This window comes from Gymnogyps californianus, chromosome 14 (genome assembly GCF_018139145.2).
Source record: "Gymnogyps californianus isolate 813 chromosome 14, ASM1813914v2, whole genome shotgun sequence".
NCBI classification, from domain to species: Eukaryota; Metazoa; Chordata; class Aves; order Accipitriformes; family Cathartidae; genus Gymnogyps; species Gymnogyps californianus.
Window position 1 is genome coordinate 14,909,979 of NC_059484.1, and position 23,471 is coordinate 14,933,449.

Genomic DNA, 23,471 nt, shown 5'->3' on the forward strand with positions numbered 1-23,471 from the left:
CTCAGAGGCATTATTGAGGGAGTTTAATTAACATTTCAAAGTTGCTTGTGCGGGTGGAAGGGGGAACCTCTTCCCTCTGTCCCCGCTCCCTCACACCAGGACCTCATCTCAATCTGGAGCACAGGTTTTGGAGGAAATCCAGGCAGAGAGGAGCAGAAACATGACCAGGTCAGGATTCAGGGGTGCATGCACCTACAGCTGTGACCGTACCCAGGCTGAGCTGTCCCTGGGGAACACAGAGGGAGGCGAGCAGGTCCACGAATTGACTGCAGCAGTGAGGCAGGAAGCACAGACCCAGCTCAATGCGATGTTTGCAGCAGCACATCCAGCTGTAGCTCCCAGAAGCAAAGTCCTGAGGCTGCCTGCACTTCCCCAGTATCTGGGCATCAAGACCCCAGTTGCTGCCCACACCTTGTTACAACCCCATTGCAGACAGATAGCAGCCTCAGATGAAGAGAAGTACCCCATCAGCTCCAGTGCAGCTTGTAGCAGAGCAGGCAGCAGCACCATCCATCACTGACCCATCCAGCCTTACCCTGGGAGCAGGGCTGAGGCTGCAGCTCTCAACCCAAGCACCACCTGCCCCATCCCAGCCCCCAGGTCCTGTCCTGGCTGGGAGGTTACAAGGGTGCAGCAAGACCTGGGTGCTCCTGTATGAGGAATGAGATAGATACCAGGAATGACCCTGACACAGTGCCCCTCTCTCTCCTGGGGTGCAGCCCACAGGGGCTGAGCAGCAGGGTATAAATAGGGGCTGGGGGGACTCTAGGGCTGGGCTTAAATGGGGGCCCAGGGCTGCGTGGGTGGGGGTCCCAGGTGAGGCTGCTCAGGGCCAGCAAGGCATATAAGTGCCCTCAGGCCCCAGCACAGCTATTCTATAGGGCTGCTCCTAGCAGGGAGAGGATATGGAGGAAGTTATGGTGTGACCTGGCTAGTTTTCCACATCTTGGGAGAAGAGGACCAAGTCTGGGCTCTGAGGAGAGGCTGGGAGCTGATATTTTGGGGTGAGGAACTAACTTTGATTTTACTGTAGGTAGTGTTCAAGTTGAGCCTGCTTACAGTATTTGGGGACAAAAACCTCTTTTAGGCTGTGATGTAGTTCAGCACGTCCTCCAGCCTGCAGCTTGCAAGGAATAGAGGAAGGGGACATCAGCTATGCAGGAACAAAGCAAGGAAGAATCTACAGCACCTAAAGCAGAGGTGCATGCTCTAACTACAAGGCTGCCCTGTCCTGGCTATATGGGGCAGCCCCATGTCCCCAGTACACCCTGTGAGCTGCTGGGCTAGCACCTCTGGGGCAGGGGGGCTCAGCACACCATGACACAGCCAGGGGTACCAGGAGGAGAGCAGGGCTGTTGTCCTGCATTGCGGCATAGGGTGAACAAAGCTGTGCTTGTCACCCACGCCATCTCACATGAGCGAGGTCTCCAGACACCAACGCCAGCCCAAGGGAACATTGCCCTGAGGGAACAACAGAGCACGAAGGAGCAGCTGGTGCCAGCTAGCCACGAGTGTCTCCCCCTCCCAGGGTGCCTCTGGTCCCCGGGGGTACACAGCCCTGTGGCTGCATGCCAGCCGTTGGGCATGTCACACCCAGCCTGGGGTCCCTGCTGCCCAGGACCACCATCTCCCAGGACAGGCAGGGCTGAGCGGCTCAGCTGCCTTGCAGCCCCAGAGAGATGCTCTAGGCAGCGGGTACCACCGGGGCTTGGATGCCTGAAAGGTTACATGCCAGCAGCCTTCAATACCTTGAGGGGGCCCTTGGTTTTATCTGCTCCTGCTGGTATCAGCCAGAGCACAGACCCCACTGCCCATGGCTCCCGGGGAGCCCCGTCAGCTCCTCCAGCCCTTCTGCAGCTTCTGTGCTGGCTGAGGCAAAGGGTGGTGGTAAAAAAGGAGCGGGGTTAACCTGGGCGAGGCAGGGAAGGAAACGGCCTCGGGGCACTGCAGGCAGCAGTACAGCCTGCCAGCAGCATCTCGGAGAGACTCAGCCTGCATCTCCACCCACAGCTGTGCTGCAAGGTCTTCTCATCCCTGTGTCTGCAGCACAGGAGGGAAGGTTGGGGGGAACAGCGAGCTGCCTCTCCCCAGCTCCCCGCGCCAGCTCAGCTCCTGCCCCACGGATGCTCACTGCAGAGCCCTGGTCAGCACCTTCCCCCTTAAGCAGGTCCTGGGGGGCCAACCCCACCCCTCACTCCCTGCCTTGGCTTTTGCAGAGGGAGTCAGGGATGGATGTTTCCCAGCCATGACCAAGGAAGGGGGTGATTTGGTGCGGGCAGAGGTGGGCAGCGGCAGGAGGTACTCGGGAGGCAGCCGAGGTACCCTGCACCTCGGCATTTAGCAGGAAACCGGGGCGGGGGGGACAGAAGGGGGTGAAATTTCCGCAGTTGAAGTGCAATCACCGTTATTGCCTTGCACTGCGTGCGGCACCGCTGCTGGCACGCAGCCCCTGCGCACACCAGTGGGCCTTTTTCTGCCGAGTGACCCCCCTTCCCCACACCCTGGCAGGGGCAGGGTGCTTCTGCGGGCGGCTTTGGGTCCCCCTGCACCGTGGGCACCCAAAACCGAGGAGCTGAGGTCTGGCATGGCGGCGAGGGTGGGAGTGTGGCCCTGACCCCGGTGCCATGGCAGGCGGGGACTGGAGGGCTCGTGAGCGGTGACGTCTCACCGGGAGGGAACAGCTGCACGCCAAGGACGAGCGCACGGCCACAAGTACGCACCGAGCGTGCCGGCGGCCGGCTGTTCCCGCGAGCACACCCGGACAGGCCTCGGTGCGGCTCGTAAGTGTGCGCTGGTGTGCGGGGGGACGGTGCTGGTGTGCAAAGCCACCGCGGTGGCATGCGAGGGGAGGAAAGCCCCGGCTGGGGGGTGAGCCGTGCAAGCGGAGGCTCCCTCCAAGGGGTGGCTGAAGGGGGGATCCTTGTTTTCTTTTTCTTTTTATGAAAAATCCTTTCTTTTTAACAAAAGCCGGGGGGGGGGGGGGCTGCACTGCACTGCCGGCGGGTGCTTTTTCGGGTGGGCGCTGGCGTTGCTGCGGGACCCATGGGTGTGTCCTGGCCGGGATGCGCCTTTGTCTGTGCCCCGGCACTGCGGCGGCCGCAGAAACGCCTATCCCTCCATGCAGGGGTCCGAGCTGGGCTCGGCGGAGAGGTTCCCCCTGGTTCAGTACCTGCCGAGTTTTGCCCAGGGACATGCACCCTACGACACCCCAGAGGCACGGAGCTCTAGAAGGGCAGGGGGACTTTTCAGCGCTGGGGTGGGGCAGGGGACTTTGGGGACATCCCTTGCCTCGCAGGGAGGACGGATGCCACTTTTTTTAACCCGGCGGAGCTCCCTTTCCGCCCCGCGGGCAGGACAACGGGCGGCGGGGTACTGGGTGTGTCATGGCCTCTGCTGTGTGCAGCCATGCCGGGAGAGCCCCACCAGGCAGCGAGCTGCAAAAATAGCTGCCGGGCTCCTGGGGTGAAACCCCTGAGCCCAAAGCCGTGGTGGGGCCGTGGAGAGGCTGGTGGGGTGCATGCTGCAAGGGGGACAGAGGCTTTTTGGCAAGGGAGGGTTGTTCTGCAAAGAGGATGGGCTGCGCACACCACTTAGGATTTCTCATGGAACTTTCTGTCCAGGGACCCTCATAACCCAAATCTTTCCATCGTTTTGGGGGGGCAGGTACATCCCCGTGCCTGGGCTCTGCAGCCTCCAGGTTTCGCCACCTGCCCCATGGCTGCGGCGTTTGTCCGGGCATCCCTCCCCAGATCGCCTGCTGGCAAGGCAAGAGCCAGGGCCGCTCCCCCAGCCTCTGCGGAGGTGTCAGCAGCAGCGGGGGACAGGGATGGGGTGCTGCAGGGGCGGGCTGGGTGTGGCCGGCGATTCTCCGCCACTGCTGAGATGAGTTGGGCGGTCTCAGCCCAGCTGCCGCATGCACGGAGCGAGGCAGGAGGGCTGTGCCATGCAGAGCTTTCTCTGTTCCCTGGAGGGTACGCAGCTTCACGTACAGGCTCCTGAGTGGTGTTAAAAGGCTGCGTGGGCCGGGGGCTGGGATCCCCTGGTGCCCACCCAGCATCTGGCCGCAGTGCAGCCCCACTGCACGCGGGGCTTGTGGGGGATCTCCCCCAGCCAGGAGCCGCAGGGAAGGGCGGCCGAGGCGTGCAGCCTCCCCCGCTGAAAAAGGAAGGAGAGGCGAAGGCAGCTCAGGTTTTCTGCAAAACTTCCTTCCCTCGACAAGGATGACCGCAGGTGCCAGAAGGCTTCCTGCACCCAAGTGGGGTGACCCAGCCGCACCGACAGCTGTGGGACTGGGTCTCCCCCTCCATAGGTGCTCTCATAGGGATGCAGGGCCAAGCCAGGGAAGTTCATGTGATTTCCCCTGCTCGCTCCACAGCATGAAACCCAGCTCGGCTGGTGGCAGAAATCCCCCCAGGGCGGCCCTGCTGTGCCTTGAGCTTTCCTGCAACGTGTCTCGGAGGGAGGGCGAGCGCTGGCAAGGAGGGGGCCGTGCCTCATGGCTGGAGCTCAGCTGACGCTCAGTGGTTCATTCATGGCCGGGCTCCATTTTCCAGCTGTTTCTCTCCCTCCGTCAGCTTTCTCAGAGCAAACGGCGCTGTCTGGGGACTTTCTCTGGGAGGGCGGGGAGAGCCCACGCCACAGCGGGTTGCAGCTATAAATGGTGCTGGTGTTAGAAAACAACCCACGAGTTACCCTGGAAACCCGGCTGCGTTTCCTGGGCTCCACTGGGTGCGTGGGACTGATGGCGGCCTTGATTCAGTGCACGGAAACTCAGATAAAAGCTGGTGACATCTCATGGGGGCTGCCCAGCCCCAGCACCATGTGGCAACGGGGCGTCCCCAGCAGCTGCTGAAGCTGCGATGGTGCCAGGTCTTGGGGGGCTGCAGGGAGCAGGGGAAGCATTGCGGGGTGCAGCAAGGAGGGTCAGCCCCGCGGAGGATGCTCAGCCCATTTCCATGTATTCAGCGCTTTCTTCCCCTCCCAGTTTCTCTCAGCGCTGGCAGGAAGCTGCGCGGGGGCCCATCTCCGCTGCCCCCAGCCTGTGGGGTCCCCAACTTGGTGCCAGATACCAAAGGACCTTGGCTCCGGTGACCGCAGGGCGGACAGCGAAGCCCCTCTCCCTGAGCCTCCCCAGCAGCACCTGATCATCGCCCTCCCGGGGGTACTGCACCCGCAGCGATGGCTGGCAGCAGCGCCCAAGGGAGGGAGCAAAACCTCCCTTAACTAACGCAGCCCACAGAGAGGGGGCTTTGGCTCACGTCGGCTTTTCTCTTCCCTTCTGCAGCTCCTCCTTGCCCTCGCTCCGGTGATTTCCAGCTTGGGAAGCCATGGCACCCAAAGGAAAGGTAAGGGTGACCCACACACGGCGCGGATGGGTACTGGGGGTGCCACAGGGCAGACCCCAGAGCTGGGGCAGCGTCTCCATGATGCAGCAAGGATGGTGGTGACGTGCACAGGGCGCGATGCTGCCCGGAGCCTGTTTACATTCCTGCCTCTCCAGCCAGTGCTGTCTGGATGTGATGCAGATGGGGGAAGTGCTGGGGCGAGGAGCTGGGAGAGCAGGGACAGCGAGGAGCAAAAATCCTTTTGGGACCACAGTGGGATGGCGGAGAGAAGCAGGGCTATGGGAAGGGGAGGAGAAGAGACGTTGTACTGGGGATTTGGACTTCTGCTGGAGAGAAATCCTGCCTGTGCCTGAGCCGGCTGCAAGGCGTGCAGCCCCGCTTTGGCCTCTCCCCCGAGCCTGGATTTTTCCCCGCTCCAAGCTGGGGCTGGTGCAATGTGGCAGCTGGGTGAGCAGCCAGGAAAACATCCCGGCGTGGGTGGAAAACCCTGCCTTGGTGGGCAGCTGTGGCTGGCAGGGTACAGCCTGCCCTGCAGCGTGCTGCGCAGGGGAGGAGTCCAAGTCCAGAGCCTCCCTCCTCCCCTGCTTGGGGCCAGGCTCTGCTTTCCATTCCCTTGAGAAATCAAGTAATCATTGCCTCAAGCCCAATTACCTGCGGCTTCCTGCCTGGCCGAGGGGGTGGTTGCCTCTGGGTGGGGAAACTGAGGCACAGCACAGGTGAGCATCCCCCCTGCTGTGGTCCAGGACCCCAACCAGCCATGCGGTGGGAGAGAGCGCAGCCATGCTAGGAATTTTGCTTCCACTCTCCCGGCCCCAGCCTGGCTTATTTTTAGCTGGGAGGTCCTGGGCAGGCCGGGATGACTCAGAGGCTGGAGGAGGGGAGGCGGGGGGCCCCCGGCAGCTGACGTGTGAGATGGAAAGGGGGATGGGGGTTTGAGGAGAGCACAGCGGGCAGGATGCTGTTTCCCTCCCGAGTGATGTTTCTGCACCTCCCCGGGGCTCGTTCCCACAAGAGTGCAGGGAGCATGGGGCGATGCACAGCGCTGAGCTCCTGCCTCAATTTCCCTTGCCCTCACCATAGCAGCACTGCGGCAAGGCAGGCAGCTTGTGCTTCGATGGCTCAGCAGGCAGGATCGCAGCCCTGTTCCTCCTCCCCATCTAACTAGGGCCAACATCTTGTCTCCTCATCACCACCCGTGCAACCCCAGCACCCTCTGGCCACCCTTGTCCCTTCCTGCTGCCTCTGGGCACCTCCTTTGCCTTGCAACTTGTTATTTACATCTCTGCAAGATATACGTGTGGGTAGCAGCTTGCACCGAGCCAGGAGGGTCTGAGAGCTGCCGGGAAGCGGGGCTAAATCCAGCTCTCCCAATGAATCATCTGCAATACGATCTGTCCCCGCGCCTGCCCAGCTCCTTTGAAGGGCACCGTCTCTTCTTGCCTGACCTGGTCCCCACCATGTGAGACACCAGTGCCAGCAGCTCTCCTGAGAGGGCCTGTGGGATGTGCCCAGCCCAGACTGGTTTCTCTCTGGAAAAAGGGGGTGCAGAGGCCGGTTTCTTTCTGAAGGTGCTGGGTGAGATGTGCAGCGGAGCTGTTGTGCTGTGGTGTTGGGATGGGAGCCAGGGGAGGGGTGGGTATGGGGCTGCCCCATGTCCATCCCCTCAGGTTCATTCCTGGAGGCCCTTGCTGGGTCAGGGATGCCAGCGCTGCTGCAGGGCTGGTGCTGCCTGCCTGATGCCTGTCTTCTCTGGGGACACGTTGGCTTTAGATGCCCATGCTGGCAACAGCCCTGGGCCTTTGTACAGCTCCTGGGGATCTTAAGCCCTGCAGCAGATCCTGAGCAAGTGATCCCAGGGAGGTGTACATACCCGGTTGGCACATGGTACAAGCAGAGCCAAGGGAGGATGCTCAGAGTTTCGCAGGGTGCTGACACAGCTGAGAGCCCTGGCTCAGCCTGGCTCCCAGCCCTCCCGCTCCCCAGCGATACCGCTAAGGAAACGCTGCCGTTCCGCTCTTCCCACTCTGTGCTTCCGACGGGGATGCATCTAAGTTCCTCACGTGGGGCTGGGCTGGTTTCACATCTGCTTCCACCCAGGGTTTGTGCTGACCTCGTTCAGGGTTCGGCACCAGGCTCCCACAGGGTGAACTCCCCCGGGCAAAGCTGACCTGGGGAGGGGAAGCCTGGTCCCTGCTTTTTCCTGAGGTCTCTGTTAGGGAGTGTCACTCCTGGGCTCCCTGTTGTGCAGCCTGGAGGTGCAGAGGAGCAGACAGAAGTGGATCATGCCAACCCCCAGGATTTCTCAGGCTCCCGGGAAAGTCTTTCCCTGTATCCAGGATCCCTGCTCCGACCCCTCGGACTAGCCTGGGCCCTGCGGGAGTGCACGCTGGGGCAGGACAAGCTGTTGGCAGCTCTGGCACTTCTCAGTGCTTTCCGCTTAGCAGCCCATGATGATTTTGTGCCTGTAAATGTGTCTCCTCGCTTGGAGGCCATGCAGAGCTTGGGCATCCTCAGCATCCAGAGGGTTTCCCTGCTTGCAACAGGCAGTAGGAAAATGACTTCCTTCATCGCTCCCAATCCATCCACCATAACTCCCTTTGGCCCGGCTGCGTTGCAGGGGGATTGCCCTGGTCCTTCCATGCCTTCCTCTGCATTCAGGGTGCCCAACCCTCCTGTGGGGTCTCCCCTTTTCCTGCTGACCCCCCCCCCCAGATGGAGCTGGGAACCTAAATGTGTTCAAGAAACCTCCCTTCAAACCACCAGCTCTTGCTGGCGTGGCGGGGAGAGTTGTATCCAGCTTAAACACAAGGCACAAGCAGCAAACAGAGAGCGATGCCAGCGAGATACGAGGGGGAAGGCTGCGTACTCCAGTGACCTGGCAAGCAAACAATTTGCACAGCAGGGAGAGCAAACAGGAAAGGAAACAACTAAGGAGAAGAACAAGTGTTTATGTTTGAGGCTGAGCTTTGCCGTCAGGCAGCCCAAGCAGGAGCGAGTCTCGCCCCAGTCCTGCTCAGCTTCCACTTCTCCTTCCCCCTGTCCCACCGGGGACTGCTCATTCCCCTTTCACCTTCTCACCTCATTTCCCCTAGGTCTACAGAGGGTCGGTGAAGGATTTCCCAGGCTTTGATGCCAGCCAGGATGCGGAGGCCTTGTACAATGCCATGAAGGGATTTGGTACGGATGCTCCTCCGGACTGTCACCCCAGGGCCACCCTGATGTCCCCTATTCCTTTGGTTGACCCTTGCATGGCTGGGCATCCTGCATCGCCTCCTCTCTCAGCTGCCTTTCTGCTGTAGCAGTGTGCCAGGACCTCTCCTGGCTCCCCTTTCCTCCCTGGAGCCAGCTCGGCTCTGCTTCTCCTCCCAGCCCCGAGTCGGAAGCACCTTTGGGCACGGCAGGATGGCTATGATGAACCCAGCCATGGGGGGTGAGATGCAGCTGGGTGGCTAAATGTGACTCCCGGCTCTCCCCGCAGGCAGCGACAAGGAGGCCATACTCGACCTCATCACGTCCAGAAGCAACAAGCAGCGAGTGGAGATCTGCCAAGCCTACAAGTCCCTCTACGGGAAGGTAACAGCAGAAATGCTCCCTGGCCCGTGCCCCCACTGCAGACGCAGGTGGCCACGCAGGGACCCACTCAGAGATGCTGAGGAGCAAAGGGTGCCCCAGCCTCTTTTTTCCCCCTCTGCCAGGACCTCATTGCAGACCTCAAGTATGAGCTGACGGGGAAGTTTGAGCGGCTGATTGTGAGCCTGATGCGGCCCCCAGCTTACAGTGATGCCAAGGAGATTAAAGATGCCATCGCGGTAAGGGGTGGGCAGCCCCCCCGGGGCCCCTCCGATGGCACCCCGGCTGGCCTGGCTGCTCATGGGGCTGCGTCTCTGCCCGCAGGGCATCGGCACAGATGAGAAGTGCCTCATCGAGATCCTCGCCTCCCGCACCAACCAGGAGATCCACGACCTGGTGGCCGCCTACAAAGATGGTGAGGGCTGGGGAAGGGCAGAGGCTGCCCTGTGTCCGCTTGGGGCAGGACAAGGGGCAGAGGTGAGGGGATCCAGCTCTCCAGGCCCTGACCTCTCCCTCTTCCACCAGCCTACGAGAGAGACCTGGAAGCTGACATCATTGGGACACGTCGGGCCACTTCAAGAAGATGCTTGTCGTTCTGCTTCAGGTCTGTCTATCCGTCCAGTGTCTGTAGGTGGTGGGTGCCTGCCCTAGCAGGGCTGAGCCCGTCTCTGTCCCACAGGGCACCAGGGAGGAGGATGACGTGGTGAGCGAGGACCTGGTGGAGCAGGATGCCAAGGTGAGGCTTGGCAGGTCACTGGGATGGGTGGCATCTGGGCAGGGACGGTGCTGGTGGCACTGGGACCATCTGGACTTACGCCCGCAAAAGGCGGGTGGGTGCCAAGGGTGGCCGTGCTTGGGCAGAGCCCCACGTGAGCAGCACCCTGACTTGGGCTCTGCCACCTTCCCCATCCCACAAGGACCTGCTGGAAGCCGGCGAGCTAAAATGGGGCACGGACGAGGCCCAGTTCATCTACATCCTTGGCCGGCGAAGCAAGCAGCACCTCCGCCTGGGTGAGCATCTCCTGTGAGCTCAGGGTTGGGCTTGAAGGTATCTTGGCAGCTTCTCCAGGCATCATCTCGCTCTTGTCCCGCAGTCTTTGACGAGTACCTGAAGATTTCTGGAAAGCCGATCGAGAGGAGCATCCGGGGAGAGCTCTCTGGTGACTTTGAGAAGCTGATGCTGGCAGTGGGTAAGTCAGCCCCTGTGTGGGGAGTGCTGCGAAAACACGCCGCTGGCCTTGCCGGGGTGAGAGGGCTCAGCGCAAGAGCCAGCAGGGTCAGGGTTGCAGCTGTGCTTGGTTTCAGGGAGCTCAGGGAGGCTCCTTCAAGGCGGGTGGGGATGCTGAACGTGGTGCCCAAGGGGAATGGGTGCTCAGAGGCTGGGGGCACTGGTGAAGCTGGGTGCCAGCATCCCTCACCGCGCCTCAATTTCCCCACAGTGAAGTGCATCAGAAGCACGGCAGAGTATTTTGCTGAAAGGCTCCACAAGGCCATGAAGGTGAGTGGATCGCCCCTTTTCCAGGGCTTCCCCCACAGCATTGTGGGGAGCAGGGCAGAGGAGGGGTCCCCTTGCCACGGGGTGCTGCTGGAGGGCAGGGTGACGCAGGTCCGTGAAGACAGGACCTATGTGACCTGAGGTCTCTGCTCTTCCCTCCAAAGGAGTTATTCCTTCAGACCCGGGGCTGGGAAGAAATCTGATAGAGGGTCCCGAATGTGATGGGCTGAGCAGGGTTGCTTGGCCATCCCAGGCTTGATGCAGGGGCTCCTCTGTTGCAGGGGCTGGGCACGAGAGACAACACGCTGATCCGCATCATGGTGTCCCGCAGTGAGATTGACATGCTGGACATCCGGGAGGTGTTCAGGACCAAGTATGAGAAATCTCTCTACAACATGATAAAGGTAAGTGCTGGGAGTCCCCGGTCACCCTTTGAGCAGCTGCTAGTGCTGCCTCCCTTGTGATGCCAGCGCCCATGCAAGGGCTGAGCCCCCTGCCCAGCCACCCTGTGCCGAGGACAAGGCTCAGGGAGACCCCTCTCCATGCGCCCATCCCATGGCACTACCTCGACCCTCCCTGCCACATGGTTCTCCATCTGTCTTTCCAGGAGGACACCTCTGGGGAGTACAAGAAGGCCCTGCTGAAGCTGTGCGGAGGGGACGATGAGTAAGACCTCCTGTCACCCCGTTTGTCCCTCTTCATCCCCTTGGTGCTGGGTACAAACCTCCGGGTCAGAGCCTGGTGGAGCTCCTGGACCAGCAGCACCCGCAGTGACAGCAGTTCGGTACAGGGGGGCCCTGCGGCCCCTCTGCATGCCCAACCACGATGCCACGGTCCCTTCTTGGCACGTGGCAGCCCCGCAGGGCAGAGACAAACACCTGGAGGGAGGATGCTCCGGCGGGGGCAGTTGGGATTTACCACCCGCTTCCCTCCCTTCCCACCCAGCCCCGCAGCAAGCACCCGGCTCCTGCCCGCCTGCCCCTCTGCCCAGCCCCCGGCGGGTACAAAATGCCCCTCGTGGAGGGGCAGGATGGGGCATGGAGCCAGGCGGGGGGCAGCTGCTGGTGGGGCACGGGGCCCCCGCGGCTCACTGTCCCCTGTCCTTGCCCTCCCGTTGCAGTGCCGCAGGTGAGTTCTTCCCCGAGGCGGCGCAGGTGGCCTATCGGATGTGGGAGCTTAGTGCGGTGGCCAAAGTAGAGGTCAGCACCCCCCAGCCCCCCCATACTCCCCCCCCCTCTGCTCCCTGCCAGCTTGGGACCCCCGGCTGCTCCTCTCTGCCGCGGGGCACGGCCAGCCCCGCACCTCCGCTCTGTCTCTCACTCCGCAGCTTCTCTTGACGCCGTTCTCTGGTTTTGGGGCACAAGGCTGGTGGGACGTAACCCCGGCAGGGCTGGCTGCCCCCCATGGGCTCCACTAACCCTCTCCTCTCTCTGAGGCCTCCCTCCCTCGCGGCGGCAGGCCCTGCATGTCTGTGCAATGCATCACGTGCAGCCCTGGCTCCGGTGCCTGCCGGAGACCTCCTGCTCCCGGGGCAGCCCACCCCGATGCCAGGGCTGGCCGTGGCACAGCTGTGCCATGGGGAGCCAGCACCCTGCATGCAGCTGGAGGCACCCACAAAAGGGTGCTTTGGGATGTGCAGAAAAGACACTCTGAGCCCTACCTGCATGTGCACGGGGAGGATGGAGATGTGTTGGGAGCTGTAAGGATGCAGGAGGGTAGAATTACAGGGCAGGAGCGAGCACCCTTTCAGTGACTCCTCTTCTGGCTCTCAGCTGATGCAGCCAGCCCCAGCCGAGGTGTCCCAGCACTAGGGGAGGTGGGTGTAACACCAAGCAGGACACCGAGACTCCAGGGACTGTCTGTTGCCGTGTTCTCCCCGCTCTCTGCTGGCCTGGCTATGGTTTGCCCCTCGACGGAAGGGGTGACAGTGGCGGGGACATCCTCACTGAGCCCCAGGTGCTTGCACTAACACACAATCTGCTTTGGCCTCGGCTTGCCGGGTGGCACCTTCCCTCCCTCTCTCCATCCGTCCCTCCATCCCACCCAACTCAGGGATGAACCCAAACCCCTCTGTGCATCCACAGCTGCGAGGAACTGTGCGGCCCGCGGGAAGCTTCAATGATGACGGGGATGCGCAGGTGCTGAGGAAGGCGATGAAGGGCCTGGGTAAGCGGGGGCTACACGCCCAGCCCCTTCCTGCTGCTCCTCAACAGCTTCTGGGGCAGAAAACCCACCCTAGCCCATGCAGGGCTGCATGAAAGCCCCAGGGAGGGGGAAAAGAGCCAGTTTTGGAGCCATGGCAGCTCCCTCTTCCCCATCTCCCGTTTACAGGGGGGACGGCGATGTGCCCGCAGTTAGGGGTGACATAGTGTGGCTCTGCTGGCCCCCTCGGCTCTCCCCAGCACCACTGCTGTCGTTGCAGGCACGGACGAAGGGGCCATCATCGAGGTGGTGACGCAGAGGAGCAACGCCCAGAGGCAGCAGATCCTAAAGGCTTACAAGGCTCACTACGGCAGGGTACTGCCGGCCCCCCCCTTCTACCCTGCTCCTTCCTTCTGCCCGCATCCTGCCCCCTCCCATGCAGAGATCTGCCCCTCGCTGAAAGAAATCCTGCCCAGGGAGCGGTGGGCAGCCAGGGCACCCCGTTTTGCCCCAGCATGACTCCCCCAAGGAAGACCCAGTTGCCAAAGCAGCCTCCTGCTCTGGGTGCACCACCAGCCCGAGGGGAGGGTGTCCCTTCCCCTTCACTTGCCCCGTCCTCGGTCCCACACAGAGGATTCCAGAGCCAGGATCTCCCCAGAGCCACCCCCAAAATGTGACCTTAAACCACCCCAAGGGTCTTCCCAGATGTCTCCCACCTCCACACTCTCCTTTCCCGTTTTCTCCCCAGTGTTGCCTTGGCTGGTCCGTCCCTGCGGAAGGAGCCAGGGACTGAACCCTCAAATGCCTTTTGCAGGACCTGATGGCGGACCTGAAATCTGAGCTGTCGGGCAGCCTGGCCAAGCTGATCCTCGGGCTCATGCTGACGCCGGCGCAGTACGATGCCAAGCAGCTGAGGAAGGCTGTGGAGGTAACTGCCACATTGGTGGTATTGGCTTCAGCATGTGAGGACGAGGTGGTTTTTGCTGTGGTTGTACCCGCACTGCTGGTGGCCTGGGGCTGTGAGTGCACCCCAGCTTCACACGCCCCCAGGCTCTCGTCTCCTATATGGAAGGAAGGCAGAGCAGAAAGCACCAGGACAAAGACCTGGTTTGCACTCAAGACCTGCTGGGAGCCCAGTTTGGCCTCTTTGCAGCCCAGCACGCTCTGGCCAGCTTGTACACAAAGCCCCTCAGGGAGGCCTCCCACTGCTTTACAGAGTATCCCCACTTTGCAGCGGGAGCAGTGCCCTGCCAGGCACAGGCAGCCACAGGAGAGCCAGGGTAGGGGCAAACCAGTGGTGTACACCACTATCCACCAGTCACACCAGTTGGGACCCCACTAACAGCACACTTGGACACTTTCATGCTGGTTCCTACCAGCCCTTGGGGCCATTTGCTGGACATGGACTTTTGGCACATGGTAGCCCTGGGGTTAGAGCAGCCCCTCCTTGCCTGGCACCGGCGAGGCGATGCTGCCGTGTCCCCATCCAGCGCTGGCACCCACAGCACCCTGCCATGCCACTCTCTTCCAGGGGGCCGGCACAGACGAGAGTGTCCTCATTGAAATCATGGCCACGCGGAACAACCAGGAGATCAAGGCTATCAACGAGGCTTATCAGGAAGGTACGGCACAGGAGGGATGTGGGGAGCACCCAGGTCCTGGGCATGGACCGCGTTTAATGCTGTACAAGGCCCTTTCCAGAGCCCAGGTTACAATTTTTGTCTCTGGGTTGGGTCCATGGCTTGGTGCTGTGAAGGTCTATTAGTCCTTCCAGGCAAGAGCAGCTCTTCCTCAGGTCCAACACCTTATTAAAGAGAAGTGGAAACCTGGGATGAGGCTGGCAGGAGTCCTCAAATCCATCCTGTGATTTCCCACACCCCCAGACCCTGCACTTCTCTTTCCCTTCCATCCATGCCCCCTTCTCCCTAAGGAACAAGAACTACAAGCTCCAGGTTAAATCCCCAGCCTCTTCTCCCCCAGAGAGCCCAGGGCTTCAAACAGATGGCTCTGTGGCTGGTCACCCCCAGCAGAGCCCTGGTCCTGGCCTCTCTCCGTGTCATGGTGACATGCCCCAGCTCTGCCACCAACGTCTCCTCCCGAGAGCTCTTTTGCAATGATCCCTCTCCCTTGGGAGTACCTGGAGCAAGAGGCTGTGCTTGTGCCCAGGGCATTAGAGCTGCTGGGGTTGATCCCCTCCTCCCTGGGCCTGAAAATAGCAGATGGAGGCATCTGCTTCAGCCATGCAAAGGCTGGAGGATGGCCACCACCATCCACAGGCCCCACGGGGATCACGGGCACAACAGGCACTGGTGGGTGGGAAGCAGAGCTGCAGGCAGGGTGCAGGGTTCAGCCGTCCCCCTTCTCCACAGCCTACCACAAGCGCCTGGAAGATGACCTGAGCTCCGATACATCGGGACATTTCAAGAGGATTCTAGTCTCCCTCGCTCTGGTAAGGGCGGCTCTCTTGCTGGGGATTGTCCCCTCCCTGCCGCGGGCAGCGATGAGGGTCTGCGAGGACAGTGGCTATGGAGAGACAGAGCATCACTGCCTGGCTGGGCAGCGCTGTCGGACCCTGTCTGCCACCCCCTCGCTTGGGGCTCTCCTGGGAGATGTCCTCTCCCCAGCTCCATGATTTTTGTATTGAACCACAGGGCAACCGCGACGAAGGACCAGAGAACCTCACACAGGCGCATGAAGATGCCAAGGTAAGAACCGTACTGGCAATGCTGTTACAGGCTCTGCATAAAAAAAAGAAATGAGGATGTTGCATCCCCTGGTCTGGAAATGGCATCCTCAGGGAAGCAAATGCTGCTGGGGCAGGGTCTCTCTAAGCTGCAGGGGGAGATGCCAGGTGAAGTGACAACCTTGGAGGTAAAGCTCCCCAGCCTGATTTCTGATGCCCTGGGCTCTGCTGCTCCATGCATGGGGAAGCTGCAAACCATAAGAGCAGCCCTGGGGCCCAGCCCCAGGGAGCTCCCAACTGGGGACTGAACCACTTCTTGTGCAGAGCTGCCACTTTGGGCTCCAGTAACACGCGCTGATGCTGAAATCTGGCACTTGAGCTTCAAAGGCAGCTTTGGGCTGGTCTGCAGGAGCCACCCACCTCTTTATGTTGTGTATGGGGCAGCCCTGAAGCCTAAGCTGCTTTTCACCCTGCCAGTGCGCTGGGATGCCAGCCCCAGCCCCCAAACCATTGCCTCATCTTTACTGGGCTGTGGTGAGCCAGGACTGGAGGGGAAAGGCTGAGCGGCCAGAAATGGTGCGGGGGGGTGTGCTGGGGCCCCATTGCCTGGCTCAGCTCCCGGTCCCAGGAGACCTGTGACCCTCGGGCTGTGCACCTTGGCCTCCCGCTCCTTCGGGCCAAGTCTTTTCTGAAAGGGGCTGGGAAGCTCGGTGCAAGGCCAAACTCGAGCTCTCGCTTGGCTGTCCTGCCCCAGCACTGCTTGCTCCAGTGCATGCCGGCAGCACGCAGATGCGCAGCTCTCCCAGCGGGGCTGCTGCCGGCAGAGGGAGCGGATGCTGCGCTGCCTGTACCCTGCCGCATGTACTGCCGCTTGCCTCGACCTACTGCAGAGAAAGAGAGAGCCAGGGATGACAAACACAAGGACGAGCCAGCCGGGCAGCAGCTGGCCTGGCACTGCGCTGTATTTTGTCAGCAAAGCTGCCCTGCCCCTCCTCCCGCTGCCTGCGCCTGGCAGAGGCAGGCAGGCTGGTGTGAGCCAGCCTGGGGCCAGGCAAGGATGCTCCCCGAGGAGCAACAGGCTGGTACCCAAGCCCCAGGGGTGGGAGGCTCGCTTTGCTTGGCCAAAGACCACCCCTTCACCCCAGATAGTGGTGTAGAGGCCAAACTGGAGGAGGACACAGGTCCTAAGATGAGGCTCATTCACGGGGAAGCAGGGGAGCTGGGGACAGGTCATTTTAGGGGATTTTGCTAGACTTCCCTCGCTTTGTCAGGGAAGGGTAAAGGTTGAGCAGCACCTTCTGACCCTGTTGTCTTCCTGTCTCTCTCTTTCTCTCCACCAGGTTGTTGCTGAGACCCTGGTGAGTGCCTGCCCTTTCGCTCCTCAGCCTTCTGCATGTTTGAGGGGATACTGTGGTCCTCGGGTGCAGGGCTGGGGCTGGGAATAGCAGCCCCACATGCCGGTCTCCTCTGACCACATGGGCTGTGCTCGCTTGCTTGGGGCTCCAGGGTCCTTGCATCAGGATGGGTGGCAAGGGGACAGATGGGACCTGCACGAGGGCACTTCCGTGCAGCACTGGACAGGAGAGAGAAGAAGCCACCTTCCTGCCCTTGGGAGGGCTGGCGACCAATCCTGCTTGCATGCAGGACCTGTGTTCCTGGCAGCATGGGACTTGGGGCTGGCTTCCCTGGCTCACTGAAAGTGGGAACTGGGGAAGGGGGGACTTTCTACTGCAATAGCCTAATGGGTGCGATGAGTACAGCCTCCCCACTGAGCCCCACAGCAGGGCTGGCAGCCATTTCACCCGTGGACAGCATTGCTGTGGTCCAGGGTGGAGGGTGGTTCCTGTGTCTGGCAGCTCTGAATTCCCTGTTCAATATTGGTCACCCCCAAAACATCCTCCCCAAAGGACAAAAAGAAGTCTTAACCATGAGCATTGCAAAGCTTTTCTCACAAAAACTGGAAAACATCTTTTGTCAGAGGTAACGTGTGAGTGTGCAGCTGTGCACCTTCACATCCATGCACAGAAAATGCCTTTTTTTGGCAAAAAAAAAAAAAGCTGTTTTCCTGTTCATAAGAGACCACCCTTTTTGCAAAAGGGTGTTCAGGACTGGCTGTCCCAGGAAGAGCTGTTTGACATCTTTGTCCCTCTCTGCTATGCCCATCCCACTGCCTCCCTCTTCACTCCCATTTGCTCTCCCAGAAACTTGCTGATGTCTCCAGCAACGATTCCAGTGACTCCCTGGAGACCCGCTTCCTCAGCATCCTCTGCACCCGCAGCTACCCCCACCTCCGCAGAGGTAGGACCACATTTCTCCATCGCTGCTGGACCCTCAGCTGCAACACAAGTGCTTTGATTTGGGCTGAATGGGACTCCCGGGCAGCAGGAGATTGGGGTCTGCCCCAGGCTGAGGTTGAGCCCTGTCTCCCCAGCGGTGGTGGGGATGAGGCAGTGGGAGGAGATGGCATGGCCTTGCAATTGGGGTGGCTAGTTGAGGTCGCCCAAGCCTGCTCTGGTCCCATCTGGTCCAGAAGTCTCCATGGTTAAAGCTCGAGTCTCCTGGGTGCCCAGGGCTGGGATGGAGCGGCTCGGCAGTGACCCTTTCCTCTCCCCCATCCCCAGTGTTTCAGGAGTTCATCAAAATGACCAACCACGACGTGGAGCACGCCATCAGGAAGCGGATGTCGGGAGACGTGAGGGATGCCTTCATGGCCATCGGTCAGTGCCCGGCAGGTGCTCCCTTGGGGCAGGGCTCCCCGGAGGGCAGGCAGCCCCTTCGCCTGCCTCTGCCAAGGCAACGTGATGGCAGATTCCTGCTGCCTTTGGGCCATGGAGACTCCCAGTGTGGCACGGGGTCAGGGCATTTATACGGCATCCTACGGGGCCAAGCCTGCACCCTTGTACCAAGGAGGGTTTGCAGCTGACCCAATGGGTGGCACAGCTCCTTGCTGCAACGTGTCCCCTGGGTGCCGCCAGCCCGGAGCCCACTTTCTCTCCCCTCTGTGTGTTGCAGTCCGGAGTGTGAAGAACAAGCCGGCCTTCTTCGCTGACAAGCTCTACAAGTCCATGAAGGTGCAGATGGGCTCTCCTGGGGCTGAGCTGCGGGAGGGGGCTATGCTGGGCAGACACCTTTTGGGACTCTCTGATTTAACCTCACAGCAGTGATGGGATTTGTCCCCTGCTGTCCTCGAGGGAGCAGGGCAGGGCTGAGCTCAGACCAATACAGCATCAGCTTTCTGGGGTTAGCAGGAGATGTGGCAGGCTTGTGTCTCACCAGCAGCAAGCCCAGCACATGTCCAAGGAGAGATCATAGAATCATAGAATAGTTTGGATTGGAAGGGACCTTTAAAGGTCATCGAGTCCAACGTTCCTGCAATGAGCAGGGACATCTTCAATTAGAACACATTGCTCAGAGCCCCGTCCAACCTGACCTTGAATGTTTCCAGGGATGGGGCATCTACCACTGCTGGGAAACCTGTTCCAGTGTTTCACCACTCTCATCATAAAAAAAAAAAAAAATTTCTTCCTTACATCTAGTCTGAATCTACCCTGCTTTAGTTTAAAACCATTACCCCTTGTCCTATCGCTACAGGCCCTACTAAAAAGTCTGTCCCCATCTTTCTTATAAGCCCCCTTTAAGCATTGAAAGGCTGCAATAAGGTCTCCCTGGAGCCTTCTCTTCTCCATGCTGAACAACCCCAACTCTCTCAGCCTTTCTTCATAGGAGAGGTGTTCCAGCCCTCTGATCGTTTTTGTGGCCCTCCTCTGGACCCGATCCCCAGCTTGGACTGTGCTGGGAGATGCTGGGAGGGACCCTGAGCTCCAGTCCCTCTGGGGTTATTTGTTCAAGCTCCCCTTTGCAGGGTGCCGGCACGGATGAGAGGACCCTCACCCGGATCATGGTTTCTCGGAGCGAGATCGACCTGTTCAACATCCGGGGAGAGTTCATAGACCTGTTTGACAAATCGCTGCACCACATGATCGAGGTGAGAGGACACAGGTATCCCTCCCCGGCTTGTCACCTTGTCTGGCTGAGCCCTGGCCCTGAGCCCTGCAGGGACCCGAGCCGTGAGCGGTGCCGTCAGCGGCACAGGGGCTGAGCATCGCCTGGGGAGGGGGAACCCGCCCCAACCAGCCCCGGTGTTGGCAGGTCTGGCTCTAGAGGGGATGTGCTGACATCCGCCGCTGCTGCACGGATGCCTGTGGGGTGGCCGGGGCATGGAGCTACATCTTCCCCGTGCCCAGCACCTTGAACTGGGCTTCCCCAGGGCAGGCATCAGCGGAAGGCTCTCTGACACGGGTTTCCCTCTTGCAGAAGGACACCTCCGGCGACTACCGCAAGGCTCTGCTGGCCCTGTGCGGGGGGGAGGACTAGGCAGCCGTGGGAGCCCCTTCTTTGTGTCTGAGCCAGCACGCACACACCCACCGCCTTGATGTCACTGCAGCTTTGGGGGCTTCAGGGGACGCTCGGTTCCCTGCAGAGGACGACTCACTTTGCGCTGGAAAGCAGCACCACATTGCAAGCAGGGGAGTCTCGGGGAGGGGAACAGAGGGGTCTGGGTAGGGAGATTGTCTGTCTCAGTGCAAAATAATTCATACCCAAACATGCCAGTAACCCAGGAATTTACCCAGATGGAGAAGACAATTTTAAATCTCATAAATAAAACTTTACTGTTGCTGACCCTGGGGCGAGAGCAGTCGATTTATTGGGGCAGGTTTGGGTGGGACTGAGCCCGTGCTGAGGAGTCTCGGTGTCTCCTTGCTCCCGCAGGCAAATGCGGGCAGGAGCCCTGCCCCAGCCCCAGGGAGGGCTGTGGAGACCCCAAAGCCCCTCTGAGCAACACTGCAGGGCCCCCGCTGCTGAGAAAGGGGCTGGAAATGCGTATGGGGCTGGCAGCAGTGCAGGGATTTCACTGAGAGCTTCATTCATGCCTCTGAAAACCCCCAGCAGGGTTCGTGCCGTTGTGTGGATGATGCTTTTATAAACCAGCAATACAAATTGGACTTGATGGCATCCATCTGTCCTTGCACGTGGTTTCCTGTGCTTTCAAGCTGCTGAAGAAGCAGTCGAAAGGCACATGCCATAGAGGCTACACCCCCAAACAGTTTATGTTTGCACTTCCCCCAGTGCCCAGGAGAAAAGAACTGGAATTTCCAAAAGTGGGAAATTCCAGCACTTTCAATTGTTTCCAAGTCAGAACAAAAAGTCTTGAATACCCAAGTCTTCCTCAGAACAGCTGGGTGAGGAAAGCTTCACCTTCAAAATATCAAAGCAGCATTAGGAATAATAACACAATATTATTATAACACTTCAAAACCTGCCGAGGTCGAGAAGCAGCAACATGTAGAGACAAACCAGGGAAGCTGAAGCAACTCAGCTGGGTGTTACCCCACTGAAAATTCCCTTGATGCCTTCCTGCAAAACATCCCCTTGTAAAAAAAATCACCTTTCTTGGGGGAAAACAGCCTGGCTGAAGCTTTTTCACCCTCTCCCATAGAGATTTGGGCTCCTTTGTCTTGCCTCTGTGTGTAAGTAGGAATGAGCATCCCTGTCCAGGCGGCATCTGGGGGGGCTGAACCCACCCCATGCCTACAGCAGCCTACAGATCACCTGCTTGGTCAGAAACCTGCTGCAAAGACTTTGAGCAGATGCAGAAGATGTTTTGAAGGGAGGATATAATCCTGATCTTTATCTGCCCGTCTCTTCCTGTGGCTCAGCACTGCAGCTCTCAGATTAGCAGCAGAGGCATGAGGCTGCTGGAGAGCCGGGCACAGCACAGCGACTGCGAGGAGCAGAGCTGGCCACGTCCCTGCAGCTGGGAACGGTGCTCTGAGGGACCCAGCTGCAATGTCCAAGGAAGTTTTGGGGCTCGGGAGACAGCCCGACACCCCTGAGAGAGCCAGATTTGGGGCAGTGGAGCTCGGCTTCTCCAGAGCAGGGGGGGAAATCTGCTCAGCGTTAGCACAGGGCTGCAACACGTGAGCCATCATCCTTCCTCCTTGTTGCCAAAACAGATGCTCCTGGGGTATGTACAGCGGGGTGTATTCCCTGGGCACAGGCGTAAACACTAGTGAATTTTCTGGCTGTACCATGGTTGCTATAAGCCTGTGACCGGTGACTCCATCACCCACAGCCCAGCTGCCTTGGAGCGGCACAGGACCGCAAGTGAAACCAGGCAGCCCCTTGGGGCTAGTCCCCAGCCCGGCTCGGGGTGATGCCGCCGCCAGGAAGCCTGGCTGACCCCAGCACACTGGTCCCAAGGCCAGGAATTTCCCTGGCACCCGCTGCCGGCTGCTCCTATGATGAGGACAAAATACCAGAGTCACACAATGTTTGGGGACAGGGAGGGAGAGTGGGATGGGATTTCCTCTTTGGAGCAATTCCCTCTCCTGGACAGTCCTGCTGCTGAAAAGCCTTTGCCTTGCCCCAGCGCTGTAGTAATCCATCTCCAGCAGCAGTTGCTACAGCTGGAGCAGAAAACAGCCAGCGGCATTTTAATTGCTACAAACACTTAAGCACACTCCATACCCTATTTAAGCACAGGCTATTTCAGCATCCCGCCCCCATGCTGCTGGGTTGGCAGCACACGTGGGGCTGCTCACGGTGGGCTGCCCTGCGAGGGAGAACCACGAACTGGACTGAGCTCAGCAGAGCTGCCCACCCTGAGGGCAATGCCAGGAGGGTGACGGCATCTTGGGAAGCACAAGCATGGCCTCTGGGACTCACTCTGCACCGGGGGCATTTTCTCCCCATTTCTCACCCCGATGTTTTCTTGCAGAGGTTGATGAATTTGCAGCCAGCTCCTGTTTGGAGACCTGCCCCTGTTTGGTGTCATGCATCACAGTAAATGCATCTCCCACTGCCAACCGAATTAAACTCCTGCTGCCTTCCCATGCTGGAGAGCCTGCGGACTCTGCACCAGGCCCAGAAAAATGAGACGCTCTGGTGAAAAGCTGCCAGGAGGAAGGAGGAGGCGCTGGGCAGGGGTGTTGCTTTAGAAGGACTCCAAGTGAACCAAGAGGAGCCTGGGGACTGGCAGCACCAAGACAGGTTGTGGACCCTGGGACAAGCACAGAGGACTGGAAGAAACCCAGTAAGAAGCACAGAGAAGTGGCAGCCAGAAGGTTACACGTGGCCTGTCACCTTGCCAAAAGATTTGGGACGGAGTGAGTGTAACCTGCGATGAAACAAGGAACACTGAATCTAGGAAGGGGAAAGAATATGTTTGGCCTAAGCCAAGCCTGGGGAAGAACCACTTGTTTTGTTTAATGCCCAAATCACTCACTAGCAATTTGTGTTAATTGACAATAAATTAAATAAAAATTCCCCAAGTGAGGACTGTTTTGCCCATGAAACCCTCTATATGTGGGCAGGTCATAGACCCTTCAGACAAAGCAGCTTCATCTCTGTAGCATCCCGGTCTCTAGAGAAAATGCACTTCATTGCACCGCTCTCCAGGAACGCCTCCGGTCCATCCGCTGGCTCCAACCAGCCCAACCCGAGGACAATCGGTGGCAGATCTCATGCCTTGCCTCTGTGGCCAACAAGGCAAGTGGTTCAAGGAAGGCAAGGGAAGGAAAAAGGAGGACAAAATGATGGGCACAAAAAAGGGAAGAATGAGAAAGGCTGTGAGCAGGGCAAGGGCTGGAGGCAGGTCCGTGCTGGCCATGCTTCAGCCTTCAGGGCTGCCGCAGAGAAGCTGCTGCCAGGGTCTGGGATTTATACACCAGTATCCGGCATGCGGCTGTTCTGCACATTGACGAGCAACGCCGGGGGCAAGGACTCGCTTCCAGGCAAAGCCAACACCAGACTTCACAGGTTGCGACATCCAAAAAACCCCATGAGCCCGCGTTTGGTGTGCAGAGGGTCGGACCTCTCCCTCTGAGTCAGCTCCAGGGGCCACTGCAGATCCTCTTTACTACCAGACCCTGGGAGGAGCCGTGCCTGGTGCAGAGACACACGGGACGTTGCTCTTGGTCCTTGGCCCAACGCTGCAACATCAGTGAGCCACTTCCATCCCACCCACCGTCCTCCCCTTCCCCCGGAGGGGAGAAACCCAGCCTTGAGTCTTGGGAGCTGGCAGAGGTTTCTTCTTCAGCTCTTCCTCTTGCCAAGCCAAAGGAGGAAGAAGCAGCCTTGCCCCTCACATCCATGTGCCGCTCACTGGGCAGCCTGTTCCCCACAGTGAGTTGAGACTGGGGAAATGGCTGAGCTCGCCGCAGCGGCTCTCCCCACA

General features: G+C 59.8%; 1 protein-coding gene across 1 annotated transcript; it reads left to right on the forward strand.

Moving 5' to 3' along the window:
* Positions 1-2,708: 2,708 nt before the first annotated feature.
* ANXA6 (annexin A6) lies at positions 2,709-19,915 on the forward strand. The gene is given in 27 exon segments (XM_050905021.1): positions 2,709-2,780; positions 5,285-5,345; positions 8,438-8,522; positions 8,824-8,918; positions 9,041-9,154; positions 9,240-9,330; positions 9,441-9,470; positions 9,473-9,519; positions 9,595-9,651; positions 9,833-9,926; positions 10,010-10,105; positions 10,355-10,413; positions 10,692-10,814; positions 11,018-11,076; positions 11,531-11,609; positions 12,495-12,576; positions 12,833-12,927; positions 13,367-13,480; positions 14,084-14,174; positions 14,922-15,001; positions 15,204-15,257; positions 16,576-16,593; positions 17,437-17,533; positions 17,857-17,952; positions 18,248-18,306; positions 19,098-19,220; positions 19,550-19,915. Coding segments are annotated over 26 exon segments (2,016 nt in total). The 5' UTR covers positions 2,709-2,780; positions 5,285-5,327; the 3' UTR covers positions 19,610-19,915.
* The last annotated feature ends 3,556 nt before the right edge of the window (positions 19,916-23,471 follow it).